At 44.5% G+C, this 27,305-nt stretch overlaps 2 protein-coding genes across 2 annotated transcripts in view; one reads left to right on the forward strand and one right to left on the reverse strand.

Annotated features, from left to right (window-relative positions):
• Positions 1-8,254, forward strand: part of cfap100 (cilia and flagella associated protein 100) — a 30,852-nt gene extending 22,598 nt beyond the window's left edge. The window contains exons 6-16 of the mRNA XM_084173063.1: positions 685-752; positions 1,845-2,008; positions 2,096-2,176; positions 2,395-2,570; positions 2,771-2,867; positions 3,113-3,155; positions 4,330-4,484; positions 6,147-6,282; positions 6,519-6,721; positions 7,069-7,162; positions 7,651-8,254. Of these exons, the coding sequence (XP_084029189.1) occupies positions 685-752; positions 1,845-2,008; positions 2,096-2,176; positions 2,395-2,570; positions 2,771-2,867; positions 3,113-3,155; positions 4,330-4,484; positions 6,147-6,282; positions 6,519-6,721; positions 7,069-7,162; positions 7,651-7,764 (1,331 nt within the window). The 3' untranslated portion in view covers positions 7,765-8,254. The remainder of the gene's footprint in view (positions 1-684; positions 753-1,844; positions 2,009-2,095; positions 2,177-2,394; positions 2,571-2,770; positions 2,868-3,112; positions 3,156-4,329; positions 4,485-6,146; positions 6,283-6,518; positions 6,722-7,068; positions 7,163-7,650) is intronic.
• A 167-nt stretch (positions 8,255-8,421) lies between these two features.
• On the reverse strand, positions 8,422-26,660 carry LOC311138715 (zinc finger protein ZXDC-like; the record flags this gene model as incomplete). The annotated part of the gene is made up of 10 exons (XM_084173508.1): positions 8,422-9,407; positions 15,861-15,962; positions 19,022-19,194; positions 19,415-19,499; positions 19,865-20,655; positions 20,750-20,920; positions 21,221-21,351; positions 21,743-21,821; positions 23,258-23,410; positions 24,635-26,660. The coding sequence occupies 10 exons, from the start codon at positions 26,658-26,660 to the stop codon at positions 9,321-9,323; spliced, it is 3,798 nt and encodes a 1,265-aa protein (XP_084029634.1). The 3' UTR covers positions 8,422-9,320.
• Between the last annotated feature and the right edge of the window lie 645 nt (positions 26,661-27,305).

A 27,305-nucleotide genomic window follows, 5' to 3' on the forward strand; every position in this document is an offset into this window, starting at 1 on the left:
CCAGATTTAGACATTGCATATAATTTAACAGTTCCATTTCTCGCCATGCTGTTCATATAAATAATTTATTATAATTTACTAGTTTCTCTGAGTTATTTATCCCTGGAAAAGGGAGTGGTTTTGGGTGGTAAATCCCGGTAAATCTCGGTAACCGGGTTCCTGCCATTCAACCCTAGTGGGGTCATTCCAATGAGTTGGGTTCGGGGCTGTTGGAACCGAAGATGCTGTATTTATACCCAGCTTATGGTAGGTCCGGTACTGCATTATATAGCCTACAAACACCGCTTCCAGATGCCCCCTGGCGGCGGTTCTAAATATTCAGTATTCATTCACGTCCTCCTGCTGCAGGATTAATTTCCTCCTACGACGAAATGGGTCAAATTAAGATCTGACATCTGTATACACCGTCCAACCAAATGCTTACTTGCAGGTTCACAGTGCAACAACAATAATAAATAATAACATATAAGAATGTGAACATAAAGTAAATGACTCAGTAGAATAGAATAAACATTTTAGCACAAGTATAATACAGGAAGGAACAATTTATAGTCCAATATTTACACGTGTATGGGGGAAGGGGGGGATTGGGGGGCAAGTGTTTAAATTGTGAAGTATATAGCAGAGTCTGTTAGCAGCATGAATGTATATGTGTGTGTAACCAACCATACTGTTTCTCCTCAGATCGTAATATTGACAAAGAGAGCATGAATGAGTTTATCACCAAGAAAAGGGAGATGTTTCTGTTGGAGGTAAGAAGGGAACGACGTTCCATAAAAACTGACCGGGTGATCATGTTATGCTCTTTATGACAACTGGAATATGTCCACAGATATTCAGTCTTTATACGATACAGAAATGCTTGATCATTGTATTAAAAGTAAATGTATTGTTATCTATTCATCATCTTTAGTGGTTCCCACTAGTAAGGAGTTGCCTATGTGCAGGTACAGTCAATACAAGCTTTCTCAACCAAGTTGCTGGCATTTCCCACCTCTTGACACCTCCCTCCCTCCCAATTTCCCACCTCTTGACATCTCCCTCCCTCCCTCCCCATTTCCCACCTCTTGACATCTCCCTCCCACCCTCCCCATTTCCCACCTCTTGACATCTCCCTCCCCCCTCCCCATTTCCCACCTCTTGACACCTCCCTCCCTCCCCATTTCCCACCTCTTGACACCTCCCTCCCTCCCCATTTCCCACCTCTTGACATCTCCCTCTCTCCCTCCCCATTTCCCACCTCTTGACATCTCCCCCCCCTCCCCATTTCCCACCTCTTGACATCTCCCTCCCTCCCCATTTCCCACCTCTTGACACCTCCCTCCCTCCCCATTTCCCACCTCTTGACATCTCCCTCCCTCCCTCCCTATTTCCCACCTCTTGACATCTCCCTCCCTCCCTCCCCATTTCCCACCTCTTGACATCTCCCCCCCCTCCCCATTTCCCACCTCTTGACACCTCCCTCCCTCCCCATTTCCCACCTCTTGACATCTCCCTCCCTCCCTCCCCATTTCCCACCTCTTGACATTCGTCTCCCTCCCTCCCCATTTCTTGACATCTCCCTCCCTCCCTCCCTCCCTCCCTCTCAATTTCTTGACATCTCCCTCCCTCCCTCTCCATTTCTTGACATCTCCCTCCCTCCCTCCCTCCCTCTCTCCCCATTTCTTGACATCTCCCTCCCTCCCTCCCTCCCTCCCTCCCTCCCTCCCTCCCTCCCCATTTCTTGACATCTCACTCCCTCCCTCCCTCCCTCCCCATTTCTTGACATCTCACTCCCTCACTCCCTCCCTCCCTCCCTCCATCCATCCTCCATCCCTGCCTGTCCCTTCTCATCTCTCTCCCAGTACTCCTTGGCTGTGAAGCGTGGAGAGATCGAGCACCTGGAGAAAATGGCGGCAGGCGAGGAGAGGAAGCTGATGCGCGCCGAGCGGTTCCTGGAGGACGACGCCATCATGTTCGACGAGTTCCTCAAAGAAAACGACAAGAACTCTGTGGAGGCCATCAAAGTGTAATAACAAACAATATGGTTGATGCATGTACAATCTATGTTCCTCTTCTACTTCATAAAATCATATGGTGTCTCCATTTTGCACAGTGCTGAGTTAGAGACCAAAGTGAAACTGGAGAAGGTGACTGAGATCAAGAGGCTCACGACTAGGATGGTGACCATTAAGAAGTGGGTAGTACACAGAGCATTACAGCTAGGATGGCCATGGCCTCCCGCCTCAGTATAATATAAGAACTGTTGGCGTCAATCAACTATAGTCAATGCATGATGTACAGGAAAAAGTTGTAAAGGTTACACATCATGTATAGCTCAAGGATGTGTGTGTGTGTGTGTGCGCGCGTTCATGCGTTTGTTTGGGTGCGTGCATGCATGCTCTTCTCCTGCAGTGACATCTCTAAGTTTGAGGACATCATAAAGGAGTACACCATGTACAAGGATTTCCTCTTTAAGCTGTCCCCTCCAGAGTGGCAAGAGGCACAGAAGACCAAGACACCCAAAGCCAAGTCTGTCACCAAGGACACGTCCAAAGAGAAAGACAATGAGAGGGCCACTCCGAAAAGAAGTACTAGTATATCTTCTTTCTTAGTGTTTTGTTATGTATTGTTGCATAAATATTTGACTTCAGTACTGTGATGTAGTGGCCTGTAAAATGGTGATGGGCTGTTGCATTTGATGCTATATTGTGTCTATACTAAAGCGCCTCTTTTTTATTCTCCGTTTTCTGTCTCTCCCTCTCTCACTTACACACACGTACACACACAGGTGTGGACAGCAGGGCGTCCTTTGCGAGTCGAGAGCTGCCCCCTCTCCGGGATGCCAGGGCCACCTCTAGACAGTCGATACGCCAGAGTGACAAACCGTGAGTGTGTGTGTGTGTGTGTGTGTGTGTGTGTGTGTGTGTGTGTGTGTGTGTGTGTGTGTGTGTGTGTGTGTGTGTGTGTGTGTGTGTGTGTGTGTGTGTATGTATGTGTCACAAATCACGAGTACAACAGTGGGCCTCAGGGTATCTATGGGAGTCACCCATTGGTGGAAGTGGGTTTGAATATGACCATGTTATATGCTATAATTTTGGCTAATTTTAGTGCTGAGTTCCTGTCTTTTCAGGAGCCCTGTGGCAGAACTGGAGACCGACAGCTCTGAATATGAGGTTAGTTTCAACTTTAGAAGATCAGTATTACACTGGAGGATAACTGCATTCTGGCAAATTTCATAAACTGACACCAGAATTGAATAAATGAGACGTTTGAATAAAAATTGAATACAACCTGAATATGACTTAAAATGTCAAGGGCCTATTTTCTGGACACAGATTAAGCCCTAAAAAGCATGCTCAATGGATCAGTCTCGACTAAAATACATTTTCTCCATGGGCGCGTTTGAGCAGATCACTTTTGACCATCATTGGTCACCGCCTTCCAGTGTGTTGCATTATGGGAATAAAAATTATCCGACTTGCGCCTACACGAAGACTGCATGAACTCATGAAGTTATGACTGCAGTCGACTGCAAGTTTCTGCAGTTGCTCTTCACCAACTTTATCCTGCAGCCATCGCCTGGATTGTGGGAGGCTCTATTGTCAACGAATAATTATGGTGTTTTTGTTTGATCCACGTGAACGTGACCAAACACGTGACTGAAACAGATACCAACTTTGCCGCGATTCATGTATACAGTGGATATGTACAAATGAATGTGATATTTGAGGCTCTCTCTCACTAATTGATAGGTCAATGTACACACATATATTTACAGTTTGTGAGTGTGTAATATGGAGGTTGTAGACATGTTTATTTCGACATTACAAAGAAAAACTTGTATAAACAATGGCAACACTGCCATGTTGAGTTGAGCCTTGCTGTTAAAAAAACACATTAGTGTCCGACTTTTGGCTGTCGCAGATGCACCTCCCCCGACTTCACTCCTCGACTTACGTCTGCGTCGGTTGCTTCAGCCTTAACACTTTAAAAGTGCCCCATGACTAGGATTAATCTGAGAAAACCGACCAAAATCTGATTATGTTCAACTTCAACCCCACTAGTCCATATAGGCAACCTAGCTTCCTGCTAAAGGATATCTTTCCTATACAACTTACCCATACTTTTCAACTTACTCTGGAAGAAGTCTATGGGAGAATCTCAATTGCATTTCCTCGATTCCTCACGTCCGCTCTCCTCGCCTCTCGTCCGCTCTCCTCGCCTCCTAATCCAATGGGTTTTGAGAAGGAGGCAAGGAGAGATGACGCGAAGAATCAAGGAAATGCTATTGAGATTCTCCCTATGTCTCTATGCCTATCTGTGTGTGGTGTTTGTCGCCCCCTGCAGGAACACCCAGAGCTGTACTTCACGGACCCCAGGCAGCTGCTGGAGCTGCTTACAGAGCTGGAGGAGCAGAACCTCTCTCTGATCCAGAACTCCAGGGAGACGGAGGAGGCCCTGGAGGTGTTCAGTAAGGTCATGGACCATACAAGGAAAAAGATGTAAGTAAGACCTGCTGGGGTTAGAGGTCCCCCCCCCTCCCCGCAGTCCCTGCAAAGCGGGTGGGCCCACGAGCTCTGGGGGTGCCGACCTCCCCCCATCCCCCAGGTGGGGGCCACCAGAGCCCCTATAGTCCAGTAAAATCTGGATTATGCCTCCCATTCCAATTACACTGGTTTGGATTTCTCCCATTTTCACCCCATTCGGGAACTTCGAGGGTTTATGTCAAAGCCCTTCTAGTAATGTAATAGGATCTCCAGATAGAATATGAACTAAATGTTTAGAATTACAGGTAATTAGCTGTAAAACGGCAAAATGTTCTCTCAGCCTCATGGCAACATTTGTAGAATAGCAGGAAATTAGTTTAAAAAATTATAAATGATCTCAGCCTCATTGCAAAATGTGTAGAATAGCATGAGATTAGCTATAAAACAGCACATTTCCCTCTTTGCCCCATGACAAAATGTGTAGAATTGCAGAAAATTAGCTTTAAAAATACAAAATTCTCTCAGCCTCATTGCAAAATGGGTAGAATAGCATGAGATTAGCTATAAAACTGCACATTTTCCTCTCAGCCTCATGGCAATATAATTAATAATAGTATTCATTTAATTTGTAAAGCGCTTTTCTCAGACCAGAGGCGAAAAGATAAATAATAATACAAAATAAATACATAAATAATAATAAAAACAAAAACACAGAACATAGAACACAGACAACAATCAAAGCCATATACAGGTTTCGTCAGATCCGGACGACATGAGAACAGAATTAGCAGAGGTCCTTGAAAACAGCACGGTCTTGAGATGTGCCTTAAAGAAGGACAGAGACTCTGCAGCCCTAATAGTTCCTGGAAGTGCGTTCCACAGCCTCAGAGCCACGCAACTGAAAGCCCTGTCACCCATAGTTTTTAGTCTGCTGCAGGGCTGCTTAAGGGAGACAGACCTGGAGGAGCGAAGGGTGTGTGTGGGGCAGAAGGGTAGAATGAGGTCAGACAGGTACTTTTTCATAGCTTGGTAGGTGTGGGGAGCTAGTGGAGGTTGAACAGCACTGGAGTGATGTGCTCGCGGGGGAGGTGTGGGTGAGGACACGTGCAGTACAGTTCTTGACATATTGTAGCCTGTTTAGGCACTTGGCAGATGCGCCAACAAAAATGGCAAATATGTGTAGAATTGCATGAAATTAGCTTTAAAAATACAAAATTCTCTCAGCCTCATTGCAAAATGTGTGGAATAGCATGAGACCAGCTATAAAACTGCACATTTTCCTCTCTGCCCCATGGCAATACGTGTAGAATTGAAGGAAATGTGCTTTAAAACAGCAACATTTTCTGTCAGCCTCATGGCAAAATGTTAAGAATAGCAAGATATTAGCTATATAAATTCTAATTTTTCTCTTTGCCACATGGAAAAATGTGTAGAATTGTAGGAAGGGGAGCCTTGCTCAGACCTGGCGGGGGGCCCTGCGAAACTGCGGTAGGCCACTGGCTCGGACTACCACAAAGTTATTGTAGAAAGGAAATGATTTTGACTGACATTGACAAGAGCTAGGATGTTTTATGTCATGAGTACCCTTCATAGTTCCTTCTCTCTCTTTCCTCACCTGCATTCGTTTCTATGTGTGTGCGCGGCTGTGCACCATTCTTCTCTCCCCCCTCTCTGTAGGGAGCTGGAGACCATCCAGCTGACCCAGCAGATAGACATCATGACCCACACCATCCAGAGGGAGAAGGAACGGGCTGCCGAGCTGGAGCTGAGGGCCCGCCTCTTCAATTTTGGGAAGTACAAATCCGCTGACCAGGTAGGAGAAAGAAAAGTTGCCCTTGAGACAATGATCTAAAGTCTGTCCGTCTCTAATGGTCGATGTTAGGATTTGGGGAAGGTAAGCAAATCCTAGATCTGTGCCGACTAACAATGGGACAGGTCACTGACGGTTATGCAGAGGATCAGAGGAAATGCTAATATCAGTAGTGAGCCAGTCATTGGCCTTAGATCATATAGATCTTTCTCTCTCACCTCTTTGTTCCTCCACTGTAGGATTGTATGCTGGACTCCCTGGGCGCTAAGGTGGAGGAGGTGTACCGGGGCTGCGTGGGCGACAAAGAGGCCAACCTGAGCACGCTGCAGATGCTGACGGTTATCGAGAGCCGCCTGGGCGAGCTGCTGGAGAACGTGGAGATGATCCCCAAGGAGCAGCTGCTGATGGCCGAGAGGACCAAGGAGAAGGAGAGGAGGCTCAGGTGCGGGAGAGTTGGAACGCAGCTTCGTATGACCATCATATAGGCTAGTCACGTTGGCCCCATTCCATTTCAATCTCTAGGTCTTAAGGATCTAAGCTTTAGCCTCTGCCTAGTGCCCATGGTTGGTTGATGCATAGTGGAAGAAACTACTTTGGTGTGCTGGTGTCATAGGCAGCAATTTGACTTGGGCCCCGTTCCAATTGGTGTTCCATGTGGTAGCTGGGTGCCAGAGCTGAGTTTCTTTCAGTTTGAAGCACATTTGTGAAGTTGACATCTAGACTGGAGATTTAAATGAATCTACCCTTCTCCTCCTTTCCCCCCCATGATCCTTTGCTTCCTTTCTGTAGGCTGCGTGATGAGAAGATGCATCAGGCAAAGCAGCACCAGGAGGAGAGGCTGAAGAGGGCCCTGGAGAGAGCCCAGGCCGACATCAAGAAAACAGTCAGTCACACAATCTGCCTCAACACCACACCATTACAATCCTACAGGCAAAAGTTATGACCAAAGTTCTGCCAGAAAATCAGTGTGAAACATGACATTTCCATTAATGCCTATAACCCAGATTACATTGCGTAACTAAGGGCTGGATTCAGTCCGTATCGCGGAAGATCCGCATAAAAATGTTAAGGTATTTTACGACTGAGCCGACATATGCAGCATTTACTGTGAATGCAGGAACATTGCCTTTAAATTTCAATCGAGCTATACCGTGGATCCTCTGCGATCCTTCCACGATATGGATTGAATGCAGCCCTAAACCACTGGTTTAGTTACCTTGGGGACTGTTCTATTATATGGTAGAAATGGAGAATAAGCATAACGTTTGATAAATATCCAGAGTTCATGTCATATAATTAATTGTACTACAGAAACCATACCATAGTGTTCTCTTCATTTGACGATGCTAACATTTAGGCCCTTTTCTCCAGACTGGCAAGAAACTGATGGCCAGATCGCAGCCCCCTGCCAGCAAGCTGAAGACCAGCCAGGTGTATGACATCTCAGACAAGGAGAAAGAGGAGCAGGTCTACTTCTTCACCTAAAGGGCCGAGTCAGTCATAACACAGCCCCTACGCCGTTACTGACCAGAACTCATTTCATCTGTTTTGGCCTATTGTGGGGCTGTGACTGACTCACTGTAAATACTGACGAATAATTGGGTATGACATGACTGGTATAAGTAAGGCTTATCAAACGTCCCTATTGGACACTGGTGATGTCACATGATGGAATAGGTCCTACTTCTTTGAAACTGGGTGGTTGTTTATATTGACTTGGCGGGGAGCATGTGGACTTTCTTTTGGTGGACAGTGCTCTCACCACACATTTTATAGACTTGGATTATTTTGTCATACCAGATGTACAATATTTTTCCAATACCAGATTTTGATTACAATATTTAGCCATACCAGATTATGTTTTATGACATGTCTTATCCTTTATATTATTGATAATCTATTGTGCTTCTTTACCTGATCATATATGAATAGCAGATGGACTACATGCGATGAACAAATGAATACACATTTCACAATAAAGCTCTACTCTTGCCTCTGGTGAATTCAATGTGAACCTATAATCTATATAACCCCAGAGTGAAACCAGGAAAGCCAGATGGAAAACCTGGACTCGATAAAGATTTCTAAGTCCTACAAAAATACTACACAACACAAAAAAAGACTTACTGTACAAAATAAATATATAATTGTGCTTTGATCCTTTATTCAAACTCTTGGCGTTTGGATTCATCCATTTTGTAAACCAAAGATAATAAATAACAAGTAGATGGAAGTCATGACATATAGATAAGCATTACAGACATTATAAACAAGTGGACCGGCAACATGTTTTCAACACGGACCGCTCACGTGTCTCATTCCTCCGTAGTTCATATAAGACAGCCGTAGAAAAATAAATCTACCCCCACCCCCCAGAAAAGTTAAAACAAAACAAAAGTCTAACAAACGGAAATCGTATGCTCAATGGTTCTGTGAGTAAAGTCATGTCTATAAGACCTGTAGACAGAAGCTCTGACAACAGTACACTGCGTACGAGTGGCTAGAATATGGCACTGTAGCTGAGACTGACAAGACGTCACAGTTTGACAAGAGACACCTACTGGATGTGCAATAATACAACGGTCTCTCACAATCATGGTTGTGGTACAAAGGGATTTCTGAAATACAGTATAAAGGGAGAGAAAAAAGTCCCCAAGCGTAACTTTCCTTTAATTTATCATTAAATTCATCCCAAGGTGCATTTGGTTCTGGGTTCCACTTCATCCATACCCCAGATGTACAGAACTTTCTCATCTCTCATTTCCCCCCACAAGAGATAACCAGAAACATTGAATGTAGAAAATATTAAGAAACAACCTTCTTGTAGGGAAAGATGTTGTTTTAACATGGTCTCATAATATTGTTGGAGTGTGAGGTTGTTTTCTCTGTTGATTTGGCAGGGGACGGTGGATGTCTTGTGGACAGTGTTAGACGCTGCATCCTAATTATCCACCCTATTCTCTAGAGCCCCACTAGCCCTCTTCCTCCTCAGAGGACCTTGACCCCTGGCTCTGGGCTGACCCTCTCCTCCCTCCTACTCCTCACTCCAGGTCCTGCAGGTTGATGGTGCTTCCTGTGAACTGGGAGTTGTCCGAGCCATTGTCTTCCTCTGTCAGAGCAGGAGGTTCCTGAGGAAAGGCAGAAATAAATGACTCCTTTACTTCTATGTTAACTACAGTATAAACAAACCTCAATCACTGACATTCAAATTCCTTTAGTTTAAATTTTTGGGGGATTTATTAGGATCCCCATTAGCCGCTCTAAAAGGATCAGCTACTCTTAATGGGGTCCACATGAAACATAGTACAGAATATTATTAGTCAAGGACTGAAATACATACATTTAAAACTTCTCACACAGCCTACATATCAGTACATACACACAACATCTAGGTCTAATACATAGTACAGTGCAAATTACAATACAAGATATATAAAATAGCTGTGTCTCTTCACAGTCCCCTTTGTGCAGTAAGGTCTTCTTTTATCAGTTTTTTTAGGGGGTAGATCAGCTTTAATATCTCAGATAGATTGTAACTTCTATCAATGTAATTGTCTGCATCACTTCCAATCCCATGTTTTTTTTCCCCCACATACATGCATACATGCATACATGCATACAGTGGGGGGGAAAAAATATTTAGTCAGCCACCAATTGTGCAAGTTCTCCCACTTAAAAAAACGATGAGAGAGGCCTGTCATTTTCATCATAGGTACACGTCAACTATGACAGACAAATTGAGGAAAAAAAATCCAGAAAATCACATTGTAGGATTTTTAATGAATTTATTTGCAAATTATGGTGGAAAATAAGTATTTGGTCACCTACAAACAAGCAAGATTTCTGGCTCTCACAGACCTGTAACTTCTTCTTTAAGAGGCTCCTCTGTCCTCCACTCGTTACCTGTATTAATGGCACCTGTTTGAACTTGTTATCAGTATAAAAAGACACCTGTCCACAACCTCAAACAGTCACACTCCAAACTCCACTATGGCCAAGACCAAAGAGCTGTCAAAGGACACCAGAAACAAAATTGTAGACCTGCACCAGGCTGGGAAGACTGAATCTGCAATAGGTAAGCAGCTTGGTTTGAAGAAATCAACTGTGGGAGCAATTATTAGGAAATGGAAGACATACAAGACCACTGATAATCTCCCTCGATCTGGGGCTCCACGCAAGATCTCACCCCGTGGGGTCAAAATGATCACAAGAACGGTGAGCAAAAATCCCAGAACCACACGGGGGGGACCTAGGGAATGACCTGCAGAGAGCTGGGACCAAAGTAACAAAGCCTACCATCAGTAACACACTACGCCGCCAGGGACTCAAATCCTGCAGTGCCAGACGTGTCCCCCTGCTTAAGCCAGTACATGTCCAGGCCCGTCTGAAGTTTGCTAGAGTGCATTTGGATGATCCAGAAGAGGATTGGGAGAATGTCATGTCATATGGTCAGATGAAACCAAAATATAACTTTTTGGTAAAAACTCAACTCGTTGTGTCTGGAGGACAAAGAATGATGAGTTGCATCCAAAGAACACCATACCTACTGTGAAGCATGGGGGTGGAAACATCATGCTTTGGGGCTGTTTTTCTGCAAAGGGACCAGGACGACTGATCCGTGTAAAGGAAAGAATGAATGGGGCCATGTATCGTGAGATTTTGAGTGAAAACCTCCTTCCATCAGCAAGGGCATTGAAGATGAAACGTGGCTGGGTCTTTCAGCATGACAATGACTCCAAACACACCGCCCGGGCAACGAAGGAGTGGCTTGGTAAGAAGCATTTCAAGGTCCTGGAGTGGCCTTGGTGAAAATAACAGGCCTCTCATCTTTTTAAGTGGGAGAACTTGCACAATTGGTGGCTGACTAAATACTTTTCCCCCCCCACTGTATGTATGTATGTATGTATGTATGTATGTATGTATGTATGTATGTATGTATGTATGTATGTATGTATGTATGTATGTATGTATGTATGTATGTATGTATGTATGTATATATATATATATACACACTTTTAAAAATGTATATTTCCCTTCATTACATTCCAACCCCACCACCCCTTCCCCAATTGGAGTAAACTAGTGAACAACAACGCTTAGGCCTCTACTTCCAGCCCATGCATACTATATACATTTTATGGACACAGTCAAATTCTACAATAATTATATTTTGTTTGTTTTTACTCCTGAACTTCCTAATTTTCATGATGTCCATCTGGTTTGCTTCTATATGCCATATTTTCCTAACTGTGCTCTTTCACAAAAGCGCTCAACCTATAACCTATCTACTTATTATGGACACAGTATGCTTACATTATTAGTTTATTGTTGTTATTAGTGGTTATTAGTCCCATCCTTCAGCTCCATTCAACACCTTCCATCTATCTCTTAACACCATCCATATTGGATTTCTATTTGCCATATCTTTTAACTGTACTGTGATGTTTTACAAAAGTTCTGAACCTTTCTATTCTCATTGTTTCTACAGATTGTAAATTGAAAATAAACATTTTTGCTAAAAGTATTATATTATTGATCGATTGACTATGACTTTTCATATCACCCAGTAATGCTATCTGCAGGGTTAGCTCCAGGTAAATATTGCAATCCTTTAGTTATTCCTGGACCTGTGTCCAAAAACAAGCTACAAATGGACAGTACCAAAACAAATGATCTAATGATTCTGTCTCTCCGCAGCAAAATCTGCAGAGCTGGGAAGATTGTATCCCCATATAAATAACATTATATTGATAGCAAGAATTTTATATAATAATTTTAATTGAAAGATTCTAAGTTTTGAATCCGGCGTCGTTTTGCGTATCAGTTCATAAACACTATGCCATGGAATCGGTACGTCAAAAATCTCTTCCCAACTATTTCGCAATCTATATGCGACGGCAGTCAATCCTTTGGTCCTTAAATGAAACTGGTATACTTTTTTTATTTATCACAATTTTCTTTAACCAATTATATTCTTTAATGCAAGGCCGACAGACAAGTTCCTTACCTTCTCCCCCTTCCACTTTCCTTTTCCATTTTTGCGGTATTCTTTTATCTGTGTTTTTAAACTGTTTTTATTGCTAGCTTGAGTTACCTGGGGTGGCAGAGAGTTTCATGTAGTCATGGCTCTATTTAATAATGTGCTTTTCCCAGCCTCTGTTCTGGACCTGGGGACTGTGAAGAGACCTCTGGTTGAATGTCTTGTGTGGTACCGATGAGTGTCCGAACTGTGAGGCAACTGCTTGCATAGACAGTTCAGTACGTTCAACACATCAATACCTTGCACAAAGACCAATAGTGATGCAGTCAATCTCTCAACTTTGAGCCAGGATAGACTGACATGCATGTTACTGACACTTTCCCTCCGCGTATATCTTAATTGCCACACATGACCACCCAGCTGGGCAGTAGTCCAGGTGCGACAAAACTAGGCCTGTAGGACCTGTCTGGTCGACTGAGATGTCAAGGCAGAGCAACGCCCTATCGTGGACAGACCTTTTCCCATTTTAGCAACCATTGAGTCTATATGTTTTGACCATGACAGCTTGCCATCTAGGGTTACACCCAGCAGTTTAATCTCCTCAACTTGCTCAATAGCCACATTATTAAATAATAGATCTAAACAAGGTTTAGCGTTGAGTGAGTGATTTGTCCCAAAAATTATGCTTTTAGTTTTTGAGATATTTAGCGCCAGCCTATAGCTAGTTACCCATTCTAAAACTGACTGTGTTAAGTGTCTGTGTCTTACTGTTGCAGCCGACGTGTCTACTGTTGAGTTGTCTGCGTACATACATACACACAGGCTTTATTCAAGGTCAGTGAATTTGTAAAAATAGAAAACAATAAATGGCCCTAGCCGGCTGCCCTGCGGTACACCACACTCAACTGAATTAGCATGAGAAGCTTCGATTAACGAAAACCCTGTGTTCTACTAGATAGGTAACTCTCAATCCATAATAAGGCAGAGGATGCAAATCCATAACACCTACATTTTTACAGCAATAGGTTATGATCAATGACATCAAAAGCTGCACTGAAGTCTAACAAAACAGCTCCCACAATCTTCTTACTATCAATTTATTTCAGCCAATTATCAGTGCCGAGCATGTTGAGTGCCCTTCCCTATAAGCATGCTGAAAGTCTGTTTTCTGTAAAAGAACTTTGTATTTGATCAACACCAAAAAATTCCACAAGTTTGCTAAGCACTTGTAACTGGCTGATTGGTCGGCTGTTCGGACCATTAAAAGGGTGCTCTGCTATACTTAGGTAGCGGAATGACCTTTGCCTCTCACCATGTCTGAGGGCACACACCGTCTTCTAGGCTTAAATTGAAGATGTGGCAAACAAGAGTCACAACATATTCCGCTACCAACCTGAGCAATTTACCATCCATGTTGTTGGTACCAGGTGGTTTGTCCGAATGTATAAATAGCTCCCCCAAAATATCACCTCTTCCACACCCACTTTGTGAAACTCAAAACTACAATGCTTGTCTTTCATTATTTGGTCCATTATGCATGAATATGAAGGCTCAGCATTTGTTGTTTGCATGTCATACCTAAGTTTGCTAATATTGTCAACAAAAAAGGTATTAAAGTGGTTGGCAACAGCAAAGGTTTTTGTTATGAACTAGCAATCTGCCTCAATGAAGGATGGAGCAGTTTGCTTTTTTGCCTAGAATTTAATGTAAAGTACTCCAGCGCTTTTTACTATCAATCTTTATATCACTTATCTTTGTTTCATTGTGTAATTTCAGCTTTTTTGTTTAGTTACGTGATTTCTGAATTTACTGTATGTTTGCCAGTCTGCTGTGTTGTCAGACTTATTTGCTATTTCCTTTGCCTCATCCCTCTCAGCCATACAGTTTTTCAATTAAATCATCTATCCATGGGGATTTGGCAGTTCTTACAGTCAGTTTCTTGATGGGCGCATGCCTATCAGTAACCGGAAGAAGCAGTTTCATAAATGCTTAAAGTACAGTGTCCGGATGTTCCTCATAACACACACATCAGATCAACAAATTCATTAGGCCCTAATCTATGGATTTCACATTACTGGGAATACAGATATGCATGTGGACACCAATTCAAATTGGTGGATTTAGCTATTTCAGCCACACCCATTGCTGACAGGTGTATAAAATCGAGCACACAGCCATGCAATCTCCATAGACAAACATTGGCAGTGGAAGGGCCTTACTGAAGAGCTCAGTGACTTCCAAGGTGGTACCTTTCCAATAGGATGCCACCTTTCCAACAAGTCAGTTCATCAAATTTCTGCCCTGCTAGAGCTGCTCCGGTCAACTGGAAGCGCAGTTATTATGAAGTGGAAACGTCTAGGAGCAACAACGGCTCAGCGGTAGGCCACACGAGTGCTTAAGAGAGTAAAAACCGTCTGTCCTCTGTTGCAACACTCACCGTCTCTGGAAGCAACATCAGCACAAGGAGGAATAATGGTCTGGGGCTGTTTTTCTTGGTTCAGCCTAGGCCCCTTAGTTCCAGTGAAGGGAAATCTTAACGCTACAGCATACAATGGCATTCTAGACGAACCAGAAATGGTTTGTCGAGATCGGTGTGGAAGAACTTCAATGGCCTGCACAGAGCCCTGACCTTCACCCCATCGAACACCTTTGGGATGAAATGGAACGCCGACTGCGAGCCAAGCCTAATCGCCCAAATCAGTGCCCGACCTCACGAATGCGCTTATGGCTGAATAGAAGCAAGTCCCCACAGCAATGTTCCAACATCTAGTGGAAAGCCCTTCCAGAAGAGTGGAGGCTGTAATAGCAGCAAAGTGGGAGGGGGACCAATTCCAGATTAATGCCCATGATTTTAGAATGAGATATTGGATGAGCAGGTGTCCACATACATAAAATTAATTATTATTACCATACAGAGAATTAGACAATGTAGGCTACCCCTCTGCCTATTAGCTTATTTGCATATTCAAGCCTGTCAAAATACAACACTGCCCCTTTAATTAAGACAAGCTTTTTACCTGTCTGGCTTTTCAAAGACAGCTTGAAATGTAGCCTACATGTTTTGTGCTCTTCCAGGAAACAGCAACTCTCCATTGCTGACCTATACTTATCTGTAACTGGGCTAATAACTCGCTAACTAGCAAAGAATATCAACAAATATGCACACGCACGGCTTCGCGCTCGGATCTGAAAAGCACATTCACTCATGGGTGATGGAAAGACCACTTATGGGCTACCACCGCCAATAGAATTCTACTCCGTTGCAGCCTGGCCCTGCCTACAACAAAATCACACTCAATCTTGCAAACGTTGCATTGAAAAGGGGCTGATATAATGTTGATTCGATCACAGAAAATACTTTGATCTATATAGTGCAAACTAATGCGGCGAACTCGGTGAAGTTCAATCTCTTGCTGGGCATTTCTTCTGCGTGGCAGTCTCGTAGGAAGTGTGCGGCCGCGCGCGCAGCTTAGAGGGCACATTGCCTCAGACCACGACAATTTGGTTCCTCATCGGCATTTTGGGCTTTTTGAAAAGCGAGTTACAAATAAACTGTATTGTTATTATTCATTATATATTTCTATGCACAAAAAAAGCCCACCTGTAGGATGTTGACGGGCAGGTCCACGGTGAGTTGGGAGTGGGAGCTGGAGGGCTGGGAGCTCAGCTGGAAGGCTAGGTCCCCGTCGCTAGCCGGGTCATCCTGACACACAGTTTAAATACTTCATTTGAATCCACAAATCACATTAAAAAGGATTCAAACATTCCAATGGTCATGTATGGACACACACTCATTTTATTTTGGTCTGTAATACATGCTTTCCTCTTTAGCATTCTTCTCTGTGCTATATATATATATATCTCACAAAAGTGAGTACACCCCTCACATCAGTGACAACACCGAAGAAATGACACTTTGCTACAATATAAAGTAGTGAGTGTACAGCTTGTATAACAGTGTAAATTTGCTGTCCCCTCAAAATAACTCACACAGCCATTAATGTCTAAACCGCTGGCAACAAAAGTGAGTACACCCCTAAGTGAAAATGTCCAAATTGGGCCCAAAGTGTCAATATTTTGTGTGGCCACCATCATTTTCCAGCACTGCCTTAACCCTCTTGGGCATGGAGTTCACCAGAGCTTCACAGGTTGCCACTGGAGTCCTCTTCCACTCCTCCATGACGACATCACGGAGCTGGTGGATGTTAGAGACCTTGCACTCATACGTCTATTTCCCTAAGACAACCTCTGGATATGACGCTGAGCAGGTGCACTCAACTTCTTTGGTCGACCATGGCGAGGCCTGTTCTGAGTGGAACCTGTCCTGTTAAACCGCTGTATGGTCTTGGCCACCGTGCTGCGGCTCAGTTTCAGGGTCTTGGCAATCTTCTTATAGCCCAGGCCATCTTTATGTAGAGCAATAATTCTCTTTTTCAGATCCTCAGAGAGTTCTTTGCCATGAGGTGCCATGTTGAACTTCCAGTGACCAGTATGAGGGAGTGTGAGAGCGATGACACCAAATTTAACACACCTGCTCCCCATTCACACCTGAGACCTTGCAACACTAACGAGTCACATGACACCGGGGAGGGAAAATGGCTAATTGGGCCCAATTTGGACATTTTCACTTAGGGGTGTACTCACTTTTGTTGCCAGCGGTTTAGACATTAAATGGCTGTGTGTTGAGTTATTTTGAGGGGACAGCAAATTTACACTGTTATACAAGCTGTACACTCACTACTTTACATTGTAGCAGTGTCATTTCTTCAGTGTTGTCACATGAAAAGATATACTCAAATATTTACAAAAATGTGAGGGGTGTACTCACTTTTGTGAGATACTGTATGTATGTGTATATATATATATATATACACACACACAGTTGAAGTCGGAAGTTTACATACACTTAGGTTGGAGTCATTATAACTACTTTTTCAACCACTCCACAAATTTATTGTTAACAAACTATAGTTTTGGCAAGTCGGTTAGGACATCTACTTTGTGCATGACACAAGTCATTTTTCCAACAATTGTTTACAAACAGATTATTTCCCTTATAATTCAATGTATCAAAATCCAGTGGGTCAGAAGTTTACATTAAGTTGACTGTGCCTTTAAACAGCTTGGAAAATTCCAGAAAATGATGTCATGGCTTTAGAAGCTTCTGATAGGCTAATTGACATCATTTGAGTCAATTGGAGGTGTACCTGTGGATATATTTCAAGGCCTACCTTCAAACTCTGTGCCTCTTTGCTTGACATTAAGGGAAAATCCAAAGAAATCAGCAAAGACCTCAGAAAAAAAATGGTAGACCTCCACAAGTGTGGTTCATCCTTGGGAGCAATTTCCAAACGCCTGAAGGTACCACGTTCATCTGTACAAACAATAGTACGCAAGTATAAACACCATGGGACCACGCAGCCGTCATACCGCTCAGGAAGGAGACGCGTTCTGTCTCCTAGAGATGAACGTACTTTGGTGCGAAAAGTGCAAATCAATCCCAGAACAGCAAAGGACCTTGTGAAGATGCTGGAGTAAACAGGTACAAAAGTATCTATATCCACAGTAAAACGAGTCCTATATCGACATAACCTGAAAGGCCGCTCAGCAAGGAAGAAGGCACTGCTCCAAAACCGCCATAAAAAAACCAGACTACGGTTTGCAACTGCACATGGGGACAAAGATTGTACTTTTTGGAGAAATGTCCTCTGGTCTGATTAAACAAAAATAGAACTGTTTGGCCATAATGACCATCGTTGCTTCATGCTGTGGAGGTGCTTTGCTGCACGAGGGACTGGTGCACTTCACAAAATAGATGGCATCATGAGGAAGGAAAATTACGTGGATATATTGAAGCAACATATCAAGACATCAGTCAGGAAGTTAAAGCTTGTCGCAAATGGGACTTCCAATTGGACAATGACCCCAAGCATACTTCCAAAGTTGTGGCAAAATGGCTTAAGGACAACAAGGTCAAGGTATTGGAGTGGCCATCACAAAGCCCTGACCTCAATCCTATAGAACATTTGTGGGCAGGACTAGTTTTACTGTGGATATAGATAATTTTGTACCTGTTTCCTCCAGCATCTTCACAAGGTCCTTTGCTGTCGTTCTGGGATTGATTTGCACTTTTCGCACCAAAGTACGTTCATCTCTACAAGACAGAACGCGTCTCCTCTCCTGAGCGGTATGACGGCTGCGTGGTCCCATGGTGTTTATACTTTCGGAATATTGTTTGTACAGATGAACGTGGTACCTTCAGGCGTTTGGAAATTGCTCCCAAGGATGAACCACACTTGTGGAGGTCTACAATTTTTTTTGAGGTCTTGGCTGATTTATTTTGATTTTCCCACGATGTCAAGCAAAGAGGCACTGAGTTTGAAGGTAGGCCTTGAAATAAATCCACAGGTACACCTCCAATTGACTCAAATGATGTAAATTAGCCTATCAGAAGCTTCTAAAGCCATGACATCATTTTCTGGAATTTTCCAAGCTGTTTAAAAGGCACAGTCAACTTAATGTAAACTTCTGACCCACTGGAATTGTGATACAGTGAATTATAAGTGAAATAATCTGTCTGTAAACAATTGTTGGAAAAATTACTTGTAGATGTCCTAACAGATTTGCCAAAACTATAGTTTGTTAACAATACATTTGTGGAGTGGTTGAAAAAGTAGTTTTAATGACTCCAACCTGTAAATATCAGACTTCAACTGTATATATGACAGCATTCCAAATGTCCTAGTAGGAGAACCTTCTCACCTGCAAGAGTTGGATCTGCACATACTGGGCCCCGGTGACAGGGTCACGGATAGTCAGCCCCCCATTGGCTGCTGCAGAACCTTCACCAAAACGGGCGCTTGTGGGAACCAATGGCGTTGAGGTACTGCTGGCCTTCCAACCTTTACTCTTCCTCTGACCCAATCCTGAGCTCCCTGTAACAAGAAAGTATGAAATAGTTAAAACTATTACCACTAGCAGCTAAAACATATGAGACTAGTAACATATCTTTAATTATGCTCTTTTGGTGCTCTTTTTTTTTTACGACAGATAAAACAGGAGCACAATCATATGAGAAGTTTCTATGATGCTCTTTTTTGAAGTCTATGAATAAAAATGAGCCCAGTTGTGAGTAGAGTGTGTGCTATAAATTACCTGAGCAGGCGGTGGGGCCTCTCTGTTTCCTCTTCTTGGCCAGCTGGATGGCTCTGTAGTCGGTGCGCGCTGAGCCACTACTTTCCTACAAGACAGACGGGAAAAATGGGACACATGAGACAACCGCTGTGACTCAGAACATGTCTAGAAACGAGGACATACAACAATAACATCTTATCTCAACTGAATGGATTGATGTCAAATGGAGGATTTGGGGTAGGGAGATCTGACCCTAGATCTGTGGTTATTAAGGGCAACTTCCAATGAGAGTATACTAGTGTGTCCGTACTTAAAGAAAATCCTGCTCTCTGATTATTATTAAGTATATGCTTAGGTCTTAGGTGTTTTATGAACCATTCCACACCAGAAGTTCCCTCATAGGGAAAATACAGTTATTTGGATTTCATTATTCAATGCTGTAACCAGAGCGTTAGTTAGTTAGCCACTCACCAGGAAGGAGCAGGGCGAGACTGCTGAGCTGTGGCTGAGCTCAGGCTCTTTCTGTGGGCCGAACGTGCAGCCGCCGCCATGGCCAGGGAACACAAACTGGGTCAGCACCTTGCCCCCCTCCTGCTGCCCCAGCACCTCCACACAGCCCAAGAGAGGCCCGCTGCCACCCCTGCTCCCTCCAGCCTCAGCCACCTTAGAGGGGGACGAGAGGAGCTTGGTCCCAGGGAGCACAGCCAAGGGTGAGGGCTCGGCAGCCAGCGTGCTGGAGGAACTGAGGGTGAGTGTACGGTGGTCCACGGTGGATGTGGCGGCCTGCATGGTGAGGGCTGTGAGGGAGCTGAGGGCCTCTGGGGTGACCGTCTGCACGTCGTCCAGGTTGAGTGTGCCCTGCGGGGGGAGGACTCCCTCGACCGTCCCCTCCAGGTGGCCCATGTCCGCCCCTGCCGCTAGGATGAGCGGGTCCATGGAGGCTTTGGCCAGGGTAGCGCCGTGCCTGGACGTGGCCAGGGCGGTGCCAACAGAAGCTGGGTCGATGGTGAGGATGCCCGAGCTGACCAGGGACAGGTCCATGGCGAAGGAGCCTGCTTGCCTTGTGCTGCCCACAGGCACCCCGACCGCATGGGTGGTGGGCGCGGGACCCCCAAGCACAGCAGAGAACAGGGAGCTGAGGTCCAAGTTGGCAAGCTGGTCGCTTCCGGTGACCCCCGAACTAGTTCCCGTGGCGGTGGCGCCGCTGACCAGCTCGCTGCTGGGGGTCAGAGTGGGTGTGGCCTCCAGCTGGCTTAGCACGTCTGATAGGAGGAAAGACACACAGTCATTACACAGGCAGTCCGTGTGTTTTGCGCATGTGTTTCTTGAGGAACAGAGTGTGTGTGTGATCCGTACCGGGGCTGAGGTGGTGGTGTTTGAGCATGTGGCTCTTGAGGCTGCTGCGGGAGGAGAAGTGCTTGCTGCAGCTGGCCACTGGGCAACGCATCCTCAGGCTGCCCGCGTCCTGCTTGTGCTTCTTCGAATGGATATACAGGCTGCTCCGTGCTGAGAACTTGGCACTGCATCCTACACAGGCACACACACGTAAGAAGACACATTTAGCAGAGGCCCTTTAGAGAGCAGAGCATATCCAACTATAAACCAAAAGTGGTTCAGTCCAAAAATACTTTAAAAAAGGGGAAATTAATGTTTCGATTAACCATAAATGGATAAAAGGACGAGGCCAACGGTAAGAGAACAAAGCGTCTCAGAATAGACCGTAGGAGTGATGACCTAGGATCAGGCCTCCCCTGTCCATGTCCATGTCGGCTAATCTTATTCACTATGGCAAACGCTGATCCTAGAACAGCTCATGATGACACCTACCGTCTACGTGGCACTCAAAGGGCTTGGTGCCCAGGTGGGTGATGCTGTGGCCCTTGAGGTGCTCTGCCCGGGTGAAGGACTTGCCACAGCCCTCCTCTGGGCAGGTGAAGCGCCTGTCGTCGTCGTGCTTCCTGAAACAGCAGAGGGTGGGGTCAATGTGGTTCAAGGTTAAATGTATTTGTCATATGTATACAAATATAATGAAATGCTTACTCCTATGGCTCAGGGAGATTGAGCTATGGGTTTGCTGGCATTTCAGAAAGGAACACATAAAACGGGATGAGTTTTGTAATGGCAAGATGCTTTGGATAAAAGCGTCTGATAAATGACCATATTATTATTACTGTATTATCAATTAGGGAAGAGTCTGACACTTTACTATAAATCCAACACTTTCACACAGGAGTGACAATTGGATAGGACAGTTAGGAGAGGCTCTAAACTAGAACAGAGGCCGCACACCATCACAATACCTAAACAACTGAGGGATGGACAGTTGAGTGAGGGACAGCGTTAAGTTACCTTTTGTGCCTCAGTAACTTGGACATGCTGGTGAAGGACCAGCCACAGGCCTCTGAATCGCAGATGAATGGCCTCTCACCTGAAACCGAAAGGGAGACTTAGCCTAGGCCTGAGCAACTAAACTACTGGTGAAACACAGACAACATAATATGAATTTGTGTCTGTTTTGATATCAATATCATATCAAAGTGTATTGGTCATGTACACAGATTTGCAGGTGTTATAGCAGGTGCAGGGAAATGCTTATGTTACTAGCTCCAACAGTGCAGTAGAATATACACTATATTTACAAAAGTATGTGGATACCCCTTCAAATTAGTGGATTAGGTTATTTCAGCCACACCCGTTGCTGAAAGGTGTATACATTTGTGCAGACAACCATGCAATCTCCATAGACAAATATATACGTTGAAAGTCACTGAAGAGCTCAGTGACTTTCAACGTGGCACCGTCATAGGATGCCACCTTTGTAACAAGTCAGTTGGTAAAACGTATGCCCTGCTAGAGCTGCCCCGGTCAACTTTAAGTGCTGTTATTGTGAAGTGGAAACGTCTAGGAGCAACAATGGCTCAGCTGCGAAGTGATAGGCCACACAAGCTCACAGAACGGGACCGCCGAGTGCTGAAGTGCGTAAAAATCGTCTGTTCTCGTTTGAAACACTCATTACCGAGTTCCAAACTGCCACTGTAATCAACGTCAGCACAAGAACTGTTCGTCGGGAGCTTCATGAAATGGGTTTCCATGGCCGAGCAGCCGCACACAAGCCTAAGATCACCATGCGCAATGCGAAGCGTCGGCTGGAGTGGTGTAAAGCTCGCCGTCATTGGACTCTGGAGCAGTGGAAACGTGTTCTCTGGAGTGATGAATCACGCTTCACCATCTGGCAGTCCGACGGATGAATCTGGGTTTTGCGGATGCCAGGAGAACGCTACCTGCCCCAATGCATAGTGCCAACTGTAAAGTTTGGTGGAGGAGGAATAATGGTCTGGGGCTGTTTTTCATGGTTCAGGCTAGGCCCCTTAGTTCCAGTGAAGGGAAATCAATGCTACAGCATACAATGACTTTCTAGACTATTCTGTGCTTCCAACTTTGTGGCAACAGTTTGGGGAAGCCCCTTTCCTGTTTCAGCATGACAATGCCCCCATGCACAAAGCGACATCCATACAGAAATGGTTTGTCGAGATCGGTGTGGAAGAACTTGACTGGCCTGCACAGAGCCCTGACATCCACCCCATTGAGCACCTTTGGGATGAATTGGAACGCCGACTGCGAGCCAGGCCTAGTCGCCCAACAGCAGTGCCCGACCTCACTAAGGCTCTTGTGGCTGAATGGAAGCAAGTCCCTGCAGCAATGTTCCAACATCTAGTGGAAAGCCTTCCCAGAAGAGTGAAGGCTGTTCCAGCAGCAAAGTATGATAACATTTCAGGTGGATGCTACTCATTAAAATGTAAAGTGCACTGAGACCTTTTAAAAGAGATAAGGCTATATAAACACATATCAATCACTATGAAGTACCTGTGTGGCTGCGCATGTGGATCTTGAGGCGGCAGGCCTTATCGTAGAACTTGTCGCAGCCTGGATAGGTGCAGATGAACTGGCCCGTCTCGCGGAAGTGTGTGCGGTTGTGGGAGAACAGGGCACTGTAGGTGATGAAGGTCTTCTCACAGCCTGAGGAGAGAGACACACAGGCAAGGGTTAAATACACAGGCACATAAAAAGTTACTTCTGTGACAATGAAAGGCAATGACAATATATATGAATACACGTGCATATAAAACAGGAATTAATGTTCAGAATGAAGTTTCAATGTCACATGCACAAGTACAGTGAAATGCCTTTTGAGTTTACAAGAAAGGCATTTCACTGTACTTGTGCATGTGACATTGAAACTTCATTCTGAACATTAATTTCACCTGAACAACTATTTCATGGGCAATTCCAATGGTAACAGAATGACGCGGAGACTACGATATTTCACTTTAAATTGTATGCCAAACAAAAACTATTGATTGCAACGTTCAAGAAACCATACACAACTCTTTGCACAAGGACTAATTTCAAACATTTTCACTGAAAATATTACAAAAACACATTCTTGAAGAACAGTGCAGATGTTAAGTTTCGTAACAGTTTTCCAAAAACGTTCACTGAATGAAGACTCAAAGATGTCTGCATTAAGAATGTGTGTGTCAGCTTTGATATATTCTGGTTATTGAACTCAAGTAAATTAAGTGTATTAACACCGGATAACAGAATGACATCATGGGTTTGTATGGACTGGACCAAATCTGAAACAATCATAGACGTCTATGTGTTTCACAAGTTTGGACATCACAGCAGAGTACAGTACAGCAGAGTAGACTACAGTCGAGTTTAGCACAATACAGTAAATATAAAATATACTGTACTCTAGTGTGCTCTACAGTACAGTACTAAACTCTACTGTAGCGTAATGTGCTGTCCAATCTTGTGAAACAAAGACGTCTACGATTGGTTCAGATTTGGACTGACCAAATTAAATATAAATGTTGATATTAGTTGGCAACGGTCTTAACTTCAACATTGTGTTTTGATGCATTTCTAATACCTTAAGAATGTCTGGTAAATGTTTTCTAAGACCCCTTTTCCATCTGTTTGACCAGACGTCAAAGCCTTTCCTTATTCCTAATTTTAGGATGGAAAATGTATATATGGCTTAATTTCTCACAAATACAGACTCAGCTTTAATTTGACAAAGTTGATGTGCTCTAATGAACTTCACGTTGGTGCTCATGGGTCCTTTTACATGGAAATGGCCTTATTCTGATTGAATTGTGCATGGAAACGTGGTCAATGACTTAACAAACAAACAAACGAGTCAAATTCAACCACACTAAAAGATGTTTGCCTCACCTGGAAACTCGCACTTGTGCGGCCTCTCGGGTTCAAAATGGGCCCGCTGGTGATTGGTCAGCCGGGTGGCGCTGCGGAAGCGCTCGCTGCAGATTTCGCACACGAAGGAGTTTTCTTGGTCGTGCTGCTTCACATGTGCCTTCAGGTTGTAGACCGTGGTGAAGCGGCGGCCGCAGCCCTCCCACTCGCACTTGTGCGGCCGCACCTTGTCGTGAGACTGGAGGTGACGTTTGAGCTTGTAGGAGGTGGTGAAGGCCCAGCTGCAGCCCTCAAAGGTGCACTTGAAAGGCCTCTGGTCCTCAGTGTGGTTGAGAAGGTGCATCTTGACCTTTTGGCGCGCGTCAAAGGTGCTGGGGCAGTCGGGCTGGGGGCAGCGGTACGTCGTGACTAAGGCACCTTTCTTGGAGAGTCCTGAAGAGCCGATGAAGCTGACAGGCTGGAAGTCGTCATTGTCGTCACAGTCAACGAAAGAACCCTCTGGGCGCAGGGACACCAAGTCACCCTCGCTTATGGCACTCAGAGACCCGCTCTCCTGCTTGATGACTGGGTACGAGTCCAGAGAGGTGCCCAACTCTGACAATGAACAATGGTCAGCCAGAGCCAGTTCGGAGTCGCTTGCGGACATACCAAGCCTAGGCTCTTCGTGGTGACCAGTCCGAATAACTGCCACGTTGCTGATTTTCCCAATGGATTTGGTCCCGCTGTCATAGTTGAGAAGCACTATGTCCTCGTGGTCTTTCATTCCAAGGTGTTCCTTCAAGCCAACCATTCCGTCATCTTTGTGGGTGTAACCCTCTGGAGGTGCTGCTAGAGTCAGCATCCCGTTTTCTATGGTTACTATGATGCTTTGGTTGTTTATCATGATGGTTCCAGAGAAGGTCTCGTTGGCAGAGGCACTGTTGGAGGCCCCATCTGCATTGGCGGAAGCAGAGAGGCTCGTGCCAGCGTCGGAAATTAAGTCGGAAGTGTCCATAGCGTCGCTCAGTTCCACTGTTTCCACGATATAGGTGTTTTCTGAAATCAAGGCACTGCTTTCTCTAGCTTCGGGCTGAGAAGGTAATTCGTCTGCCGCGCCATTGCCAATGTTTTCAAGGTGGCCGCATATGTTATCGCCATATTCGTTTGTTAAAACAGCTTTTTCATTCTCCGTTTCATAACACATAGACTGTTTCTCATTCGGTACAGTTGCATCACCCTCACTATTTGAACTTGAATTTAAGACACTACACAGAGGAATAGTTATTTTCAAGGCCCTGGCTGCTAAATTGTTCAAGTTCTCATCTGATTCAGTAAGGGCATTGGTGTTTTGAACCTCCATCGAATTACATGGATTGATTTTGGAATGTTCAAGCTTCTTACCGCTTATTGTATCTCCATCTTTAGATGGATTTCCCAGTCTGTCTTTATTTGTGCCATTGCCATCATCTTGGACAATATTGAAGACCACATACAATTCCTCGGTGTTTTTATTCGCGCTAACCGTGGTGTTGCTCCTATAGGCCGCCGTGCTCTCGCTCGCCAATGACTGCAACAGGGACGCGCCGCCTTCATGTTGCTGCCGTAAAACCGGAGTTTGCAGTTGCTGCGAATGTTCCTCTTCCCCCTCAAAGAAAGGCAACGCCATTTGCAATATGCTATCCCCACTTTCAACATCATATTTGTAACCCGTTCTCAAAAAATCTTGTGGATGTAATTGTGTGTTCAGCTCCCTTTCTTTCAAAGTATTCACGTTACGGAGTCCCACACTCGCTGTTTGGGCTTGAAGTGGGCTATTATTTTTACCGTTCTGCTTGCAGACGGGCAGGCAAGCACCGCTGCCATTTTCTGCCAGCAGGCGAAATGGAGATGTCCTCGGTCTATTGTTGTTGTTGTCGCTTTGTAGTTCGTGCGATTCCAAATTCTCTTCTGCTTCATTCGAAATGGAGCGAGAAAGTGTCGTTGTCCTAAGCTGAGACGAGCCTGTTCTACGTGGGGCGCCATGTTGATAATAAATGTTTTGGGCATCAGAAAGCCCCTGGATTTCCATCTTGGTATCCCTGTAGCAAGCCGCAGTGCATAAAAGGCCCGCCCTTCACACAAATGTGGAAGGCGATCCGGTAAACCACTCTGAAGTTAATCGTGAACCTTGGCCAGAATGGATGGATAACAAACCGATGGAATGGAACTATTTGTATCTTATTTCAAAACCATTCAAACGCCCTGCTGTGCCGTAACACATCCTCGTTACATTCATGTTATCATTGTCATGAGTCTTTTCTGAAAGCAAAATTAGTTTAGCATTGTATGTGCTCTAAAAAACAAATACATTACACCAATTGTAAGTCGCTCTGGATAAGAGCGTCTGCTAAATGACGTAAATGTAATTACGGGATATGTATTATTGAGGACCACTAGGTGGCACTATAAGCAAAGTTCTGTGCAAACGATTTTACATAGTTCAAACAAAATTCTAACCTTTCAAAGGAGAACAACACATCAAAAGTACTAATTCATTAATATCTTTAAAATGAAACAAACGTTTAATTGTCTTATGTTTGAATGGTAACTTCTATATGCCCTTAACATTAATTCTCTAAATTACTTTGAGGTCACCTGTGCATGCAACTCTTGATAGTCTGTCTGTAGGCCTCTCTATGCACACTAATATACACTTTATGGTCAACGTACAATC

The sequence above is a fragment of the Coregonus lavaretus genome (assembly GCF_964263955.1).
Source record: "Coregonus lavaretus genome assembly, chromosome: 12".
NCBI classification, from domain to species: domain Eukaryota; kingdom Metazoa; phylum Chordata; class Actinopteri; order Salmoniformes; family Salmonidae; genus Coregonus; species Coregonus lavaretus.